The sequence below is a fragment of the Drosophila albomicans genome, chromosome 2L, assembly GCF_009650485.2.
Source record: "Drosophila albomicans strain 15112-1751.03 chromosome 2L, ASM965048v2, whole genome shotgun sequence".
NCBI classification, from domain to species: Eukaryota; Metazoa; Arthropoda; class Insecta; order Diptera; family Drosophilidae; genus Drosophila; species Drosophila albomicans.
Genome location: NC_047628.2, coordinates 6,315,977 through 6,331,236, shown reverse-complemented (window position 1 = coordinate 6,331,236; position 15,260 = coordinate 6,315,977). Strand labels below are relative to the sequence as shown.

General features: G+C 37.3%; 1 protein-coding gene across 1 annotated transcript; it reads left to right on the top strand.

Annotated features, from left to right (window-relative positions):
* The first annotated feature begins 11,315 nt into the window (after positions 1-11,315).
* Positions 11,316-14,866, top strand: LOC127565101 (transient receptor potential cation channel protein painless-like). The gene is made up of 4 exons (XM_052002216.1): positions 11,316-11,528; positions 11,586-13,487; positions 13,770-13,961; positions 14,801-14,866. The coding sequence occupies exons 1-4, from the start codon at positions 11,316-11,318 to the stop codon at positions 14,864-14,866; spliced, it is 2,373 nt and encodes a 790-aa protein (XP_051858176.1).
* The last annotated feature ends 394 nt before the right edge of the window (positions 14,867-15,260 follow it).

The following is a 15,260-nucleotide window of genomic DNA, read 5'->3' as shown; positions in this document are numbered from 1 at the left end:
AAATTAATGACCCTGTAAAGTTCATATAAATTATTACGTTATCTTGAGAGCTCGCGTTCGCTGGCAGCAAGGCAATGAAAGCGAGGAAGCAAAGGAAGTCAAAGGGAACTCGACTCTTTCTAACCCACGTCCCCCACCCACAGTTGGCAACTGTGTGGCAGGCAACTGGCAGCTGCCAAGAGTCGCCCAACTGCTTGCCACGTGTGCCACATTATGCCGACATATGCCACACCTACCATTCCATGCCAAATGATTTCTCATTTTCAATGCCACGCTGAACCACAACAACAACAACAACTCGAACGAAAGCTAGCAACATATTTTTCTGCTTTTGCCGAAATCAAATTTGTATCAATTACAATTGCATTAACATATAATTTGTGAGCCTCTCGGATTTCAGCAAAAGCAGCCAGAGAACCTAAAACAGATGTTTCCCTGAAATGAGCATTTAAACGCTAACCAAAGTAACTGAGCTGAGCTTTAACTTTCCTTAGCTTGACATGAATTCTGAAAGTGAATTGAAAGGGTTTTTAAGTCATGAGTGAAGAAAATGATATGTTTGATATTTAAGAATCTAGAAGCAGTCAATATTATGTCAAGCAAACAAACAAAAACCACTTTCAAAGGGATCTAACATATTCTAATATAGTCTTGTGTTTTCAGTGAAAAATTTTGCTTGTTTTATTTTGTTTTTTATGTTTCACTCATATTTTTAATACATAATTGAATATATTCAATATTTACAGAACTTCGTCCTTTGCTCCGCTGCAAAAAATAATAATAAATAGTAAATAATAAATAATAATAAAAAATTGTTGCTTCAAAAAAGAATATTCTAAGAGTAATAATCTCATCTTAACAACTGCGTTATATTGCTTGAAATCTTTAGTTTTTAGTATAATATTCTTTGAAAATTATATGCTTGATATTTAAGAAAATAAAGTTTCATAAATTAAAATAAACAAGCACCGAGTCGAGTCTTTTGCTTTATTACATTTTTAAATTTGGAATATTTCAAGACTTTATTTTTTGCTAAAAATAACAAATAAAAATTCAAAAATTTTGTTTATGAGTTTATGATAGTTTTTTTTTATAATATTATATGACAAAAATAAAATCATTCTTAAAAAACATTGTATTAATATATCAACAATCCAATGATTACTCTAAAAGATTTTTTAAGCCGCTTGAAGTCTATCTTGATAAAAGCATTTCCTCGTATACTCTATATCTTGTGCTGTTAATTGTAATTAAGATAAACTTGACTTAAATCGCTATAAAATTGCCAGATTGTAACATATGTATTTTAAATGAGTCTGTATCGTGAGCACAAAGGACAAGATGTCTTTAACCTTTAGCAAATTAACTAATTTAACCCTTTGGGAATATTTCTCAACTTCTCACCAACAGCGCGACAATATCAACATAAGGAGCGCCCAGTATGAAAGCGTGTGTGTTAAACATACAAATATATGCATACTTCAATAAACTATGTATGTGTATGGGTGTGTGTGTGTGTGAGGGTATGGGTGTGGAGATGTGTGCTCCACATCAACTGAAAAGCCCCAAGTAGATTACTAACCAAACAAGGGCTACAAAGTTGCCATTGTAGTTGTCGTCTTGGCCTTGCCCCGGTCGAAAGCCAAGGCAAGTTGAGCCAACGGAGGATGCTAACGATGATGATGATGATGATGATGATGACAATAACGATGTTGCGACCCAATTTCCATATACACCAGGCAGCCAGGCAGCCGTCGGTTTTTGGCTTAACTAGCCAAACTTGTGAGAAGTTTGCGTGCCAAGTTGGCATAACAGCAAGTCAAACAAACGAAAGCTAGCCGGAGACCACATACGGACATTGCCTACACCTAGAGATTGAGATTCAGATGCTGCACGGGATTCCAGAGATCCCAAATCCCCAACTTAAGGCTCGAACGGGGTCGAGATGGCAACCAGCTTCCACTGCGGTTAAGGGGCAAACAGAGCGAAACTTGGCTACCGCAAAACTGAAGAGAGGCGGCAGAGACAGGACAAAACAGGACGAACACGCCTCGCAGCTAATAATATTGAATAAAATTGAATTTGCCGCCGTTAGAATTGTTATAAAATTATTAAACAAGGCACAGGGATTGTGGTATTGTGAAGGAATCTCTTTTGGTTTTGGCAACAATTTCGTTTGTGGCCGTGCCAAGTTTGCCAAGGATTTCCCTCTTTCCCTTCCGTTTCCCAAAAATTGCCGCATACATAATTCAATTAAACTCTTTGCCAGAGTGAACAAATTTCTGCATTTTGCAAGGAAATGGGCAAATTGTAATAGTTTTGCAATTATGCGGCAATCGCAAATGCCAAGATAATGGCCCAGCTCCTCGACCCGTTCGATGTGGTTTGGCAATTCAATTGGTATGTTCTATACTCTAAGGTTTTTAAGTAGTTCAAGCTACGTGTATATCGAGTATACAGATTAAATGTTGAATTACAAGAATAGCACGCTTGAATTAAAACCACTTTCATGCATTGCAACATAAAGGGAGGCTTTGAATTGCATTTGGTATTTGGTTTTCAAATTGTATGGCCTGCAGATCTTTCACTAAGCTTAATCCTTTTAGTACAGACTCTAAGACTCAGAGTTTCGTGCATGAATTGTTGAATTTTAAATTATAATTTATTTGATAATTATTATTGCTATACGAAGTTGGTGTTGATTTGTTTTCTCTAAAATTAGCCAATTTGAAATGACTTAGCTTTAAGCCTCCGATAACTGAGAAATTTCCTGGAGGAATTAATTAACTAATTTCCAAACGCAGTCTAGTCAATGAAGAAGTCTCTTATGTATTCTATGAAAGTTAATAAATAATTAATAAATACAAAAAAATTTAAATAAATAATAACAAAAATAAAAATAATAATAAAAAAAATCAAGTAAAAAAGCTACAGTTGAGTTTGCTCGACTGTGAGATACCCGAAACTCATTTTGAATAAAAGTAAAACAGAGCGGTATTTTCACACCGAATTAATATACCGCAAAAATACTGAAATAAAAAGAATACCACATTTAATATATCAATGTAGTAACATCTTCGAAATATACTATAGAAAACAAAATATGCTTTAAATAGACAGTCAGCGAAAGCAGCAAATTCATATACAACAAAAATACTAAAAAGTACCCAAGCCCAAACAAAATATACTAGACTGCCAGCCAAAGCAGGTAATACCCAATTTCAGTTGGCGTTACTTGCCATACAAAAGTATTTCTTTAAGGAATCATAAATACTATAGTTAGTATTATCTGTACTAATACTATAATATGTATAAGCTTGGTTTTTTAATTTTTCTTCGATTTCTGGAGGCGGAAAGGGTATAATTAACTTACAAAGGATGACTTTGGAAACTTCGCAAGTGCGAAAATGTAACTTGCCGACGAAGATGAGATGGATTTTATACCACACTTCATAGAAAAAGGAAAGAAAATTGGTTATTAAACTGTTATGTTCAGTTTTATACAGCATGCACGAATATTTTCAGATAAATGCAACAAAATTAAATTCCATAATAATAAAGAATACTCACAAATAAGTTTATTATTAAATAATTATTGGAATACGACGAATTTCCATTTATTGAAAATTAATTGTTTTCCAAAATTGCTATGAAAAATGCCGCATAACCCACATTGGCATTCAACTTATGCGGAATTCGTAGCTTAAATAACATAAAAGCTGTTGCAATGCATTGTGAGAAAGTAGCTGGGAAATTGAGAAAAGCTGCTTACCCGTTTTAACAATTCAATTGAATCGAGTATTTCAGTTGTCCAGCTGTGGAAACAGACATGCCACTGATTTTACCACAATGTAAATATCCAGCTATAAATCCGCAAATCAAATGCAATCAATTCAAATTTCACACTTCAATATTCATTAGAAATTTATTTTGCATTTTACGACACTCAAAGCCATGACTGCAGAACCCAGAGTACAGAACAGCGCAGCTGAGAGTCTCAGCAAAGGATGAAATGGTGGCAAAGTTTTGAGGTAGAGCTGCTGGCAAGGATCCAGTGCAATTTTTGCAGTACTCAATTCACTACCGGATGGCAAGCAAAAGCAGCAACAACAACAATAACACGACGAAAATAAAAAATTGCAAATTTTGCGCAAAATTAGCTGCCAATTGTTTTCGATACCACCAGGAACAACAACAACAACAACTTGGCTGCTATGCTTCAGATAAATTGCAAACGGAAATTGTGCAAAACCAAGCAAGAAATTCTGCAAAATTGCCGACAGCTGCATTCGCAATTGGCAGCTGCTGTTTGGAGTAGCATAAAGTTGTGTAACTTTAAAGAAACTTGCAGCAACAGCTAATTTTGCAACAATTTATTACAATTAAAGATGCCTAAGCAGCTGTGCGACCAAACAGAAAACCAACTGTGACTCACACGGCGTATGCGCAATGAAAAACACTGGCTAATGGCAAAAAGGTTAAGGTATTTTCCCCTTCTCTCTATCTCCCGCTCAGTCTTTCTATGTGTGTATTCGTGTATTGTGCACATAACTTAATTATGCAGAAGTGTAAACGTTGCCAGCAGCATTTGCCAGCACACATAGGGGTCTCAGTCTGCGATTTCGCCTGTGCAGCTCGGCAGACAATGCGCCGCTTGAAGTCTTTTCATAAGCTCAAAGTTCATAATAGGATTTAGTTTCTGTAGCCTCGATGCCTCCTCATCATGATGATGATGCATGTGCCAGCTAGCCGGGCAGCCAACAGCAGCAGCAGCAGCAGTTGTTGCTGTTGCAAGTGTTGCCATAGTTTTTTCTGTCACTGCGCGGACACTGGGATAAATCGAAATAGTTTACGGAATTACTGATTATTTTATTTGATATTGTAGGGCGATAATTATTTTAAAATGTTCTCTTCATTACTATTTAACTTGAAGTTGTTTTACATATTTTAATTAGAGATTCATTTTGTAGTTCAAGCCATTGTACATTCTGATGACTTGACTAAGTCCACACACCACATGTTGCCAGAGACTTTTGCTGTGGCTATAAGCTAACCAAACTATTATTTAACAGTTGTTTTCTACATTCAAAAGGTACATAAATTAGAGAATAAAATGCAAGATAACTAAGTAATTATTAAATATGATAATTAAAATAGATGGTATTGAAATTGAGGGTTTCCCAGTTGGGTTTCTTAATGAATAAAATGATAAAGATAAAATAATTTTTAATTAATATGTATTGAATTCTGCCCTATTAAGATCCCTTGCAGAAAGAAAAGCTAAAGATAAGCCACAGTATAAATATAATATATATAATTAAAATTTGCAATTCTGTACATCTCAATTTTAATATGTATTTTATACATTTCATACATACTTTTATTCGATTATTCTAGAATCTAAAAAGATATAAATAAGATAAGATAAATATATATAATTACGATTTGCAATATCTTATATCTTAATTTAAATATATTATATATCTTTTACATTTACATCATAGGTAGGACCGGCTGCCCCTGTACGGAGAAAGCATAGACCAATCCGTAGCTGTACTGGATGAGCGTATCTTTGTCTCAGAAGTCGCACAGTGCGGATGGATTTTTGGCAAAAGCCAGTGACACGTCACGAATATCGTTGTGGCACGGTGAATTAAGGTATTTCAGCCGGAGTCGGGATAACGCTGGGCATCTACAGAGAAGATGCTCAAGAGTTTCCTTAACTCCGGATTCGTTGCATTTCCTGCACTGATCACTGTTCGTGATACCCAGTTTTACAGCATGGACAGCCGACAGACAGTGACCAGTTAAAATGCCTAGCATTAGCCTACAGTATTTCTTTGAAAGCTGCATGACGAATTTGGCTAAGTTGTTGTTTATTGAAGTACACATTACCCTTGCAGTTTTGCATGAGTTGGTATTGCGCCAGCTCGCGTCCCACTCTAGTCTAGAGCGCACTTCAATTTCCCTGCCTAGAGTTCGCAGGGATATCGGAACATTGCACATGTTACCGACATCGAGCCCCACTCCCTCTTTGGCAAGAGTGTCTGCGATCTCGTTGCCATTAATGCCTTGGTGGCATGGGATCCAATAGATACGCACGACCGCAGGTACGTTCAGCGACTCTATTGCTCTTCTGCTATCCAGGACAACTTTGGACTTGACCACATCAGAGTGAATTGATCTTATTGCAGCCTGTCTGTGAACAAAGATATTAATTGAGTTGTGATTGTGATGTAAATACCGAGTTACTTCTGCAGCCTTGCCAATGGCATTTACTTCCGCCTGGAAGATGCTGTTATGGTCATGGAGTTTATAAGAGTGCTTGGAGACCGGGTTTGGGCAGTATACGGCCGCACCAAATACAGCTAAACATCTATTTCGCCATGTACAAGGCTCCGGTGGCCTCCTTCACCCTTTCTAGCACGTTGAGCTTCCATATCAGTTTGCTATCCAGGACCACACCTAGGTATTTTACTGCTTGGCTCGGCACTAGCATAGTACATGCTATTTTAGGAGAGGACCACGCAGGTATACCTCTTTGTGAAGAGCATAACGTCCGTTTTGTCCGCGTTAATGCTGAGCCCGGCTGCTACAGCCCATGCCTTAACTTCCCGCAAAGTAAGTTCCACTACGGAACTGAGGGTGCTTGGGTATTTCCCAGTTATCAGAATACTTATGACATTGGCATAGGCAATTAACTTGGGAGCCCGTCTAGTAAATTTTTGTAATATGCTATTCACAGCCAGGTTCCAAAGGAGAGGCAAGAGGACCCCGCCCTGGGAAGTGCCACTTCGCACTTCCTTTGCAATGGACGAATCGCCCCACGTGGCCACCACCCGCTTGTCACTAAGAAGGCGGTTGATCCATCGGTAGATCGCTGGAGCCGTGTTCACTGAGGTAAGGCCCTTCATAATAGCGTCAGTAGTGAAATTATTGAAGGCGCCTGAAATCTCAAGAAAAGCCCCCAGGGCATATTCTTTGAAGTGGGCTGCTTCTTCAATGGAGGCTACAAGAGCATGGAGAGCCATCTCAATAGACTTGCCCATCGTATAAGCATGCTAGTTTGGGGCCGTCAGATGCAATGAATTGCTTCTGATGTGCATATCAAGTAGCTTCTCCAGAGTTTCATGCAGAAAAGAGGTTAGGCTGATTGGCAGAAAGTCATTTGGGACCACGTGACTGCATTGACCCGCCTTAGGCAGGAAGATGACTTTTGAGGTCCTCCAAGAAGTGGGGATATGACACCATGCGAGGCATTGCTGGCTTGCAGCATCGCTGGTGAAAGTCCATCGAGACCCGGCGACCTTACCTTTGCAAAGGAGTTGATAGCCCAGATAATTTTGTTTGTTGTGATTAGGCCGGTAGGGGGTCTCATAGCTGGGAGACTAGGAAAGAGCTGCCAGTCATTGTTCTCTGTTCCAATACATCCCGGGAAATGAGCTGAGAGCAGTGCTTCAAGAGTTTCAGCGCTGCTCTCCGTCCACACTCCATCGCCCGACTTGAGCAGACTGGGACTGGAAGCCTGCTTGGACAGTAGCTTCCTCAGTCTGGAGGTGTCTTTAATGTTGTCCAGGTCTGAGCAGAAGGCTCTCCATGAGGACCTTTTAGATGAGCGGATCTTCTTGTAGGACTTCAGGAGAGACTTGTACTCGTCACAGACATAGACGTTGTCCGTCTTCTTAGCAAGTTGGATGAGAGATCAAGAAGCGATGAGAGATCTGGATTCCACCAAGGTGGCTTCGATGGTCTCGTCGGTCTGGAGAGCTGACAGGAACGCACATAGTAGCCCTTCTGAGAGGACATTAACTGATGTTTCGAGGTCCTGAACCGAGTTGATTGTAATCGGTGGACCAAGGGATTTGGTAACGAGACTGGAGAATTTCACCCAGTTCGTGTTGCGTGGGCTTCTGAGCGGCTCAGCCGTAGAGACCTTGTTAAAAAAAATCTTGAATTGAATATACTTGTGATAGGAAAAGGAGGGTCTATATCGATATAGTACCACATTCTAAATATACCAATATACCAGATTGTCGGCCAATGAAACTAAGACCCCTAGTAAGTAGGCATTTTTGCTCGTACAAAAATGTTTCTTTAATAACTTCCACAATTTTTATCTGATCGCACCCAAATTTTAAAATCATGAATCAGAACTACTATAGTTATTATTGTATATACCAAAATTCTTTAGCTTCAAAATTACGCTTGTTTATCGATTTTTGTTGATTTGCAGGAGCGGAAGTATGTATGTGTGGCAAAAATTTGAAACAAAATTGATGCGTGCAAGCATAACAAATTCTGTCGAAAAAATTATAGCTCTATCTCTGAGATCTAGGTGTTCATACGGACAGACAGACATGGCTAGATCGTCTCGGTTATTAACGCTGATCAAGAATATAGGGTCGGAGATGCCTCCTTCTACCTGTTACATACATTTCCTGCCGGCACAAAGTTATAATATACCTTTCTACACTATGGGTTGCGAGTATAAAAACTTAGTTCGGTGTTAACAAAAAAAAAAATGTGGAGAAATTTGAAATTGATTAAACATGAATATTCCCCACACTAAAACTAGTGTTTAACGGCCTTAAACAAAAAGCTTGACGTCACAGCTTTGCTGGCCGCATCAGCTGGTTCAACACTACAAACAGATGATCTGCATAAACGACGGCAAATATCTTGGTAGCCAGAGACAGCTGCATGACGTTCACCGAGCGAAGAAGAATTGCTTTCAAGAAGGCTGGAGATAACATTAGTTTCTGATAAAGAAACACATGCGTCCTACAGCTTCGCCGATATCCATCCACTGCAGTTATTAAATATCAATCCTGATGGCTTAATAAAAAAGAATCAATTTCAATAAAACGCCCCTATTGCAAATCAAATCAAATAGAGGAAAGTGCTCATCGGGGCCGGAAATTATGGGAATACTAGTGGACAAACCTAGAGATGGAGGTAGAGGATCTTCAAACAACGGAAATATCGCAAGGAAATTCTTTTGTAATGCAGATTTGAGCTCCGAAATAACAGGAATCGATGCATCTTTGATTCACAGATGTGCAACATTATTGCAAGCCATGGCATCGGGATTCAAAATTAATGTGGAGAAATTTGAAAATTACGCGCTGGATACAGCCAAATATCTTATAGCTGCATATCCATGGTACTATTTACCGGCTACCGTCCATAAGGTCTTAATTCATGGTTCATCTGTAATAGAGTGTGCATTAGTGTCGATAGGAGAGATTTCAGAGGAAGCAGCAGAGTCCAATAACAAGGAACTAAAAAAATGTAGAGCACAGTCGGAAAGTATTTCGTACTTTAACAAACACAGATGTCATGAACTATTTATTATTGCGTTTAGATCCATTTTTAACAGGACAGAGACAACTTCCTAAAAAAGATAGGTCGAGTTTGCTTACATCTGTCTACGAATTACTTGATGATGCTTTATAATTTTTGTTTCATTTATATTTTGTTTGTCGATTTTTATATTAGTTTTTTAAGAATATGTATAACTACGAAAAATATCTTCCATACCAAAATCGTAATAAATTAGATTAAACAAATATGTTTTTATAACTAGGTATCGATTGTTTCTATGGGAGCTATAGGATATAGCCGATCGATATGTCCGATTTTTGTTGCTATATGTTTAGACAAATTTGCTAAATTATTGTTATAAATTTCAGCACGTTATGACCATTATTAGTATTTTTGGCCGCTCTTCCATACAAGCGGATCCACTGTGCACTGATTGCTCCGTACTTCTTCTGACATTGAGGCCCGCATAGTACAAGCACCGCATGATTATTGTACAAAATAGCAATGTCTAGGCAAATTATAGCTTTAAATTTGTATTTAATTATAAAATTTCATATGGCTGTATTGCCCGCAAAGCAGGTACACCCATACCTGCATATATTTGTATGTATGTATGGTTGCTTTGATCGACACGATAAATAATAATATTAATGTTCGGCCAAGAGAAATTTCACTGCATCCCGCATCTAGAATTTATTTTTATTTTATTACTGTACTGATTACTCATTGAATTATATATATCAACTAGTCGACCCGGCGAACTTTGTTCCGCCCTTATGATGTTGTTTTGTTTTTATTATTTCATTTATTATTATTGCCGATTTTTAAATTTTTTCAATTTTTAAAAATTTGCGGATTTTTACATTTTACCAATTTCCAAGATTTTGCCGATTTTTACTTTTTTTTAATTTACAAAATTTTGCCGATTTTTACATTTTTTTTCAATTTCCAAAATTTTGGGACTTTTACATTTACTTTTATGTTTTCAAAATTTGTCGATTTTACAATTTTTTCAATTTCCAAAATTTTGCCGATTTTACGGTTTTTTGTCAATTTCCAAAGTTTTTTAAAAAAAATGAAAAAATCGGCAAAATTTTGGAAATTGAAAACAAATGTAAAAATGTGCAAAAAATTTTAAAAATTAAATAAAATGTAAAAATCAGCAAAATTTTGGAAATCAAAAAAATGTAAAAATCGGCAAAATTTTGAAAATTAAAAAAAAAAAATCGGCAAAATTTTGGAAATTGATAAAATGCAAAAATCGGCAAATTTTTGCAAATTGAAAAAATGTAAAAATCGGCAATAATAATGAATTAAATAATAAAAAAAAAAACAACTTCATAAAGGCGGAACAAAGTTCGCCGGGTCAACTAGTTTATATATATAATTCAATATAAATGAGTAATCAGTAGAGTAAAATAAAAATAAATTCTAGATGCGGGATACAGTGAAATTTCTCTTGGCCGCACATTAATAACGTTTAATAATTAATATTATTATTTATCGATTGACGGCTGTTTTCCCTTAAGCTTTTCAATAGTTCCTCCTTTGTTATTGGCTTGATTTTTTTAGTGGATAATTTTCGACTAGTGTCCCCTTAGTAGAGGTGTCGGATATGGGAAACTTTGCTGTATTTATTTTATACATTGTGAAATATGTATTTTGGATTCAAACCAGGAAAAAAATATTTTCAAATTTGATAAATGGGAAAATTTCAACAACTCTTGTAATAGACCAATTTAAAACCGAACTCAGTTTTTTACCAATTAACGCTATGATATAAAAACAATTTTTAATTTAACGCGTTCAGCATTCAATTCAAAATGCACTCAGCTGTATTCATACATATTCATCAACTAAATTTTAGGGTATACAAAACCGATATGGCCCTAAAGCAAAATTTATAGAATGATTCAGAATTTACCCCCATGCTAACTTCCATATATTTTAGCTAATTACGGATTTAATGTTTAGTTGAGAAATAACAAGGAATGGCGAAGCGCAAAGTCTATACTCAGCAAGAGCTAGAGGATATAATTGAAGCTGGAGATTTCAGTAAATTTGTTGTTGCCTTCAGCCATGGAGCTAAGCCTAACCTCAGGGATGAGGACAATCAAATGATCCCCTTTGAGAAGGCCCTATCAACAAAAGGATGTGGTGGTTTTATAATGGTGTGTCTGTTTGCTGGCTGCGATCCCAATTACGTAAGTGAATAAGTTAGTGATTAATATTTATGAATATATAAGTGAAACCCCAAATAGGTTAATCCGATTCTTAATAAAGCTGCCATCCACTATGCAATCGATTCATGGAGTACGGACAATCTTTCCGAGCTGGTGAAACGACCCAACTTCCAAGTAGATGTTGATCACATGTACGAGGGGGAAACAGCATTAAGTAGATTAATCAAAAGCCTAAAAAAAGAGAATGCTCCCAGTCTCACTGACGCCATTCGATTGCTATTGAACAAAGGTGCTTCTCCCAATATTGTCGATTCTGATGGCAAATCTCTCATGGAACAAGTGCTACTCAACGAAACAATCTCGCAAGAAATACGAACGAGTTTGATCGTAGAGTTCCTAAAAACGCCCGAAATCAGTCTGGTCAACTATCTTGAAGGACTCGATTATCTATTGATGCATTCTCTCGACGGTAACAGTAACCTGCTCTACTATCTCCTAGTGCGTCCGTTACTCAGTAAGCCTGTTTGGCAAATGCTCGACACTTTGTCGCAATACCGAATGAACATTGTAAACTGGGATAACAAGAAAATGTTGCGACGTTTGCTCATAGAGCACATCACAAAGCATACTGAGAAGGCACTCGAAACAGTGCTTGCCACCCTGGAAAAGAATTCGCCTCAGGAAAATGAGTATCTGGTGGAGTTGGCTGTCAAAGCTGGAAGCTGGTCGACTGCTCTCGAATTGCTTAAGAGCGAATTTCTCAAGACGGTGGCCAAGAGCACGCTTCTAAAAACAATGATTAAGCAGGTGCAATTGAAGCCGCTGGACAATTACCTGCAGAGAAACGAATACCAGGAGTGTTTGCTGCAATGGCTTAAAGATCGGCGGGAGTTTATCAATGACTTCGATAATGAGCTCAAAACGCCTCTGCATTATGCGGTGCTCTGCCGCAATGAGATTGCCATAAGAGTGCACTTGAAGGAGGGCGCCAGATTGGGAGTGTGCAATGACAACAATCGCTTTGTGATCGAGGATATGGATGCCAAGCTTCTGGAGAAGCATTTCGATTACTGCATCACTGGGCGAGGCGAGAAGACCAGCCATGAGGGTTACGAGATCATAATGAACTTTCTGAATATGACCAACGAGAACAACGAACTCGATATTGCTCCCATTGCCTGCATGGCCCGGTCGAAGGAGCTGTGTACACTGCTGGAGCATCCGTTGATCACCTGCTTCCTGCAGCTGAAGTGGAGTCGACTCACCACCATCTTTATCACCACCCACTTTATAATCAATATCATCTTAAGTTTGATCTTGTGGATCCATATTTGCTTGCGTTTCCCTAAACGTCACAACAACGAGCTTCCTATATGGATTGTTAAGAGTCTGCTCCAAGTGCTGATTGGCTATCTTCTCATTGTGGAAGTCTTTTGTTTTGCGATAGCCAAACATTGGGGCAGATTATTCCATTTTATTCTGATTTTTATGCTCATCCTCACAAACATCGAGTGTGGAGATGACATCCAAAGGCTTATTTCCGTCTTCGCCATCATGTTGATGGGCATCAAGCTGATGAATCTTATTGGTGCCCTACCTGTGCCTTTCATATCGGTGCACATGCTCATGCTGCGCCAGGTGGCTAGTACTTTCGCAACGAGCTTGTTGCAGTACTCCATGCTTTTGTTCAACTTCAGCTTGTGCTTCTATGTGCTGTTTTCCAAACCGAGCTCTACAAATTCAGCGAATTCTACGGATTCAGCGAACTTAACCGGTTCAGCGAACGCAACAGATAATCATTTCAGTCTCTCCTTTGAAAAACTCGATTTATCGTTTATCAAGACACTTGTGATGTTCAATGGTGAAAATGATAATATTGACGCTAATGGATATTTCAGTATTTTTGTGGTGATCATATTCATGTTTATGGTCATGGTCCTGACCAATTTACTGGGCGGCCTGGCCTTCGGCGATACGCAGGTGAGTGAAGTTCAGTGTGCCATAAGTAAATATATTATTTACGTAATCGAAGACTTCAATGCACGGTATCCGAACATGTCTGAGTATTTGCACAAAAACTTGTGTTTCTATACCATGCCCGTCGATCCATGTCACTGAAAAAACTCCATGGTATATTTTAAAAAATATATCTGTTCAATTTATTCATGTATTATATTATAGCTTTTATTTATACGACCGTATACTACTTGTTTGTTGACTTATGCTTATTTCACTATTTATTATTTCTCTTATGCTTCAAAGACTATTCGGGCTCAAGTGGAACTCAATGCTGCCATTTGTCGAGCAAATGTGTTGTACAATTATGAAGAACTCTTGGACTGGAGTTCGCCTCGAATGGAACGTCTGATTCGCTTCTTTAAGAAACTAATGAGAATCCATGCAGATACGTATAGCTATATATCCATATTTCCAAAACAAAAGAATCGGGCGAAGGTGCACAATCAGAGGCATAGAAATCAGAGTACTGAATGTATTGAACTTGCGAATGAAGGAGATAATTTCCTCGGAAGTCAAGTATTTATCGATAATAAAGATAGTACAAGCGATTCCGAATCTCAAATGTATGAGGCGGAGGACTTAAAACAATTTAATATAACAATTGAAAATCAGACTGTTGTCCGAGCTTTTAAAATTATTAAAGAAAAGGAAAAAAAAGATCTCAATGAACAACGACAGGAGGATATCAGGATGCTGTTGATGGAGATCAAAAACCAAAACTTAATGAATCCAGTACATCATTAATTACCAAACAATAAATAAAAGCAAGAATATAACGATTTACTAATTTGTTCATTACTATTAACCAATAATGGTTATCTATCTTCCTTCATTAAAAATTGCACTTTAAAAATCTCATATTAGCTTAAATTGCATCAAGGAAGATGTTAGCTCTCATAAAGTGTGCGTATAGCCTAACTCGTAACAAACACAGCACATTAACTGCAATTTTACGATAATAATTTTTCAGATCAATTTGAACTGAAATAATATTCATATAAACTAATCAATTTGAACTGAAATAATAAATGAATTAGAGGTGGAGATCTGTCGATACTAGTCGATATTCGACTATAGTCAATTTTGACCAATCGATAGTGTCGATAGCGTCATCGATTGTCGCCGATATACAAATTTCCCGGCATACAAATTTTGACGTATTGACGCTTGTCTTGTATTCGTACTCGTTACCTCAGTCAAAGCATTTGGCAAGTTTTTCTCCCTTGATCTTTTGAAATACTTCCAGACATGTGAAATTTTACTCTTTTTTTTAGTGCTTCGCCTTTCTGGTACAGAATCCTTTTCAAAGTCTGTGCTTTTGGCATCGCAGTCCAGCTTGACTGTACTTGACACACTAGGTAATGCGGCGAAGTTTATTATAAATTCGACGCATTATAGATAATATTTTTATGTATGTATAATACATTAAATATACATATTTTTGGCAAGTAAGAAATCTACAGTCGAGTGTGCCCGATAGCCGCTACCTATTTTTAATAAAAGCAAAAAATTGCGGTATTCTTCTCAAAATATACCAAAATACATAATATACTGAAAAAATGCTAAAAATATGTATCGATATAGTACCACATTCAAAATATAACAAAGACGGTTCAATATACCAGATTATCAGCCAAAATAACTAAGAACCCTAGTAAGTAGGCGGTTTTGCCCATACAAAAGTATTTCTTTAATAACTTCGACAATTTTTATCTGATCGCAACCAAATTTCAA

Excerpts from the sequence above, each read along its gene's own strand:
- LOC127565101 (XM_052002216.1), top strand. The coding sequence starts at position 11,316 with ATGGCGAAGCGCAAAGTCTATACTCAGCAAGAGCTAGAGGATATAATT. Across the intron at positions 11,529-11,585 it reads CTGGCTGCGATCCCAATTAC|GTTAATCCGATTCTTAATAA; the intron begins GTAAGTGAATAA and ends AACCCCAAATAG. Across the intron at positions 13,962-14,800 it reads AACAAAAGAATCGGGCGAAG|TGCTTCGCCTTTCTGGTACA; the intron begins GTGCACAATCAG and ends TCTTTTTTTTAG.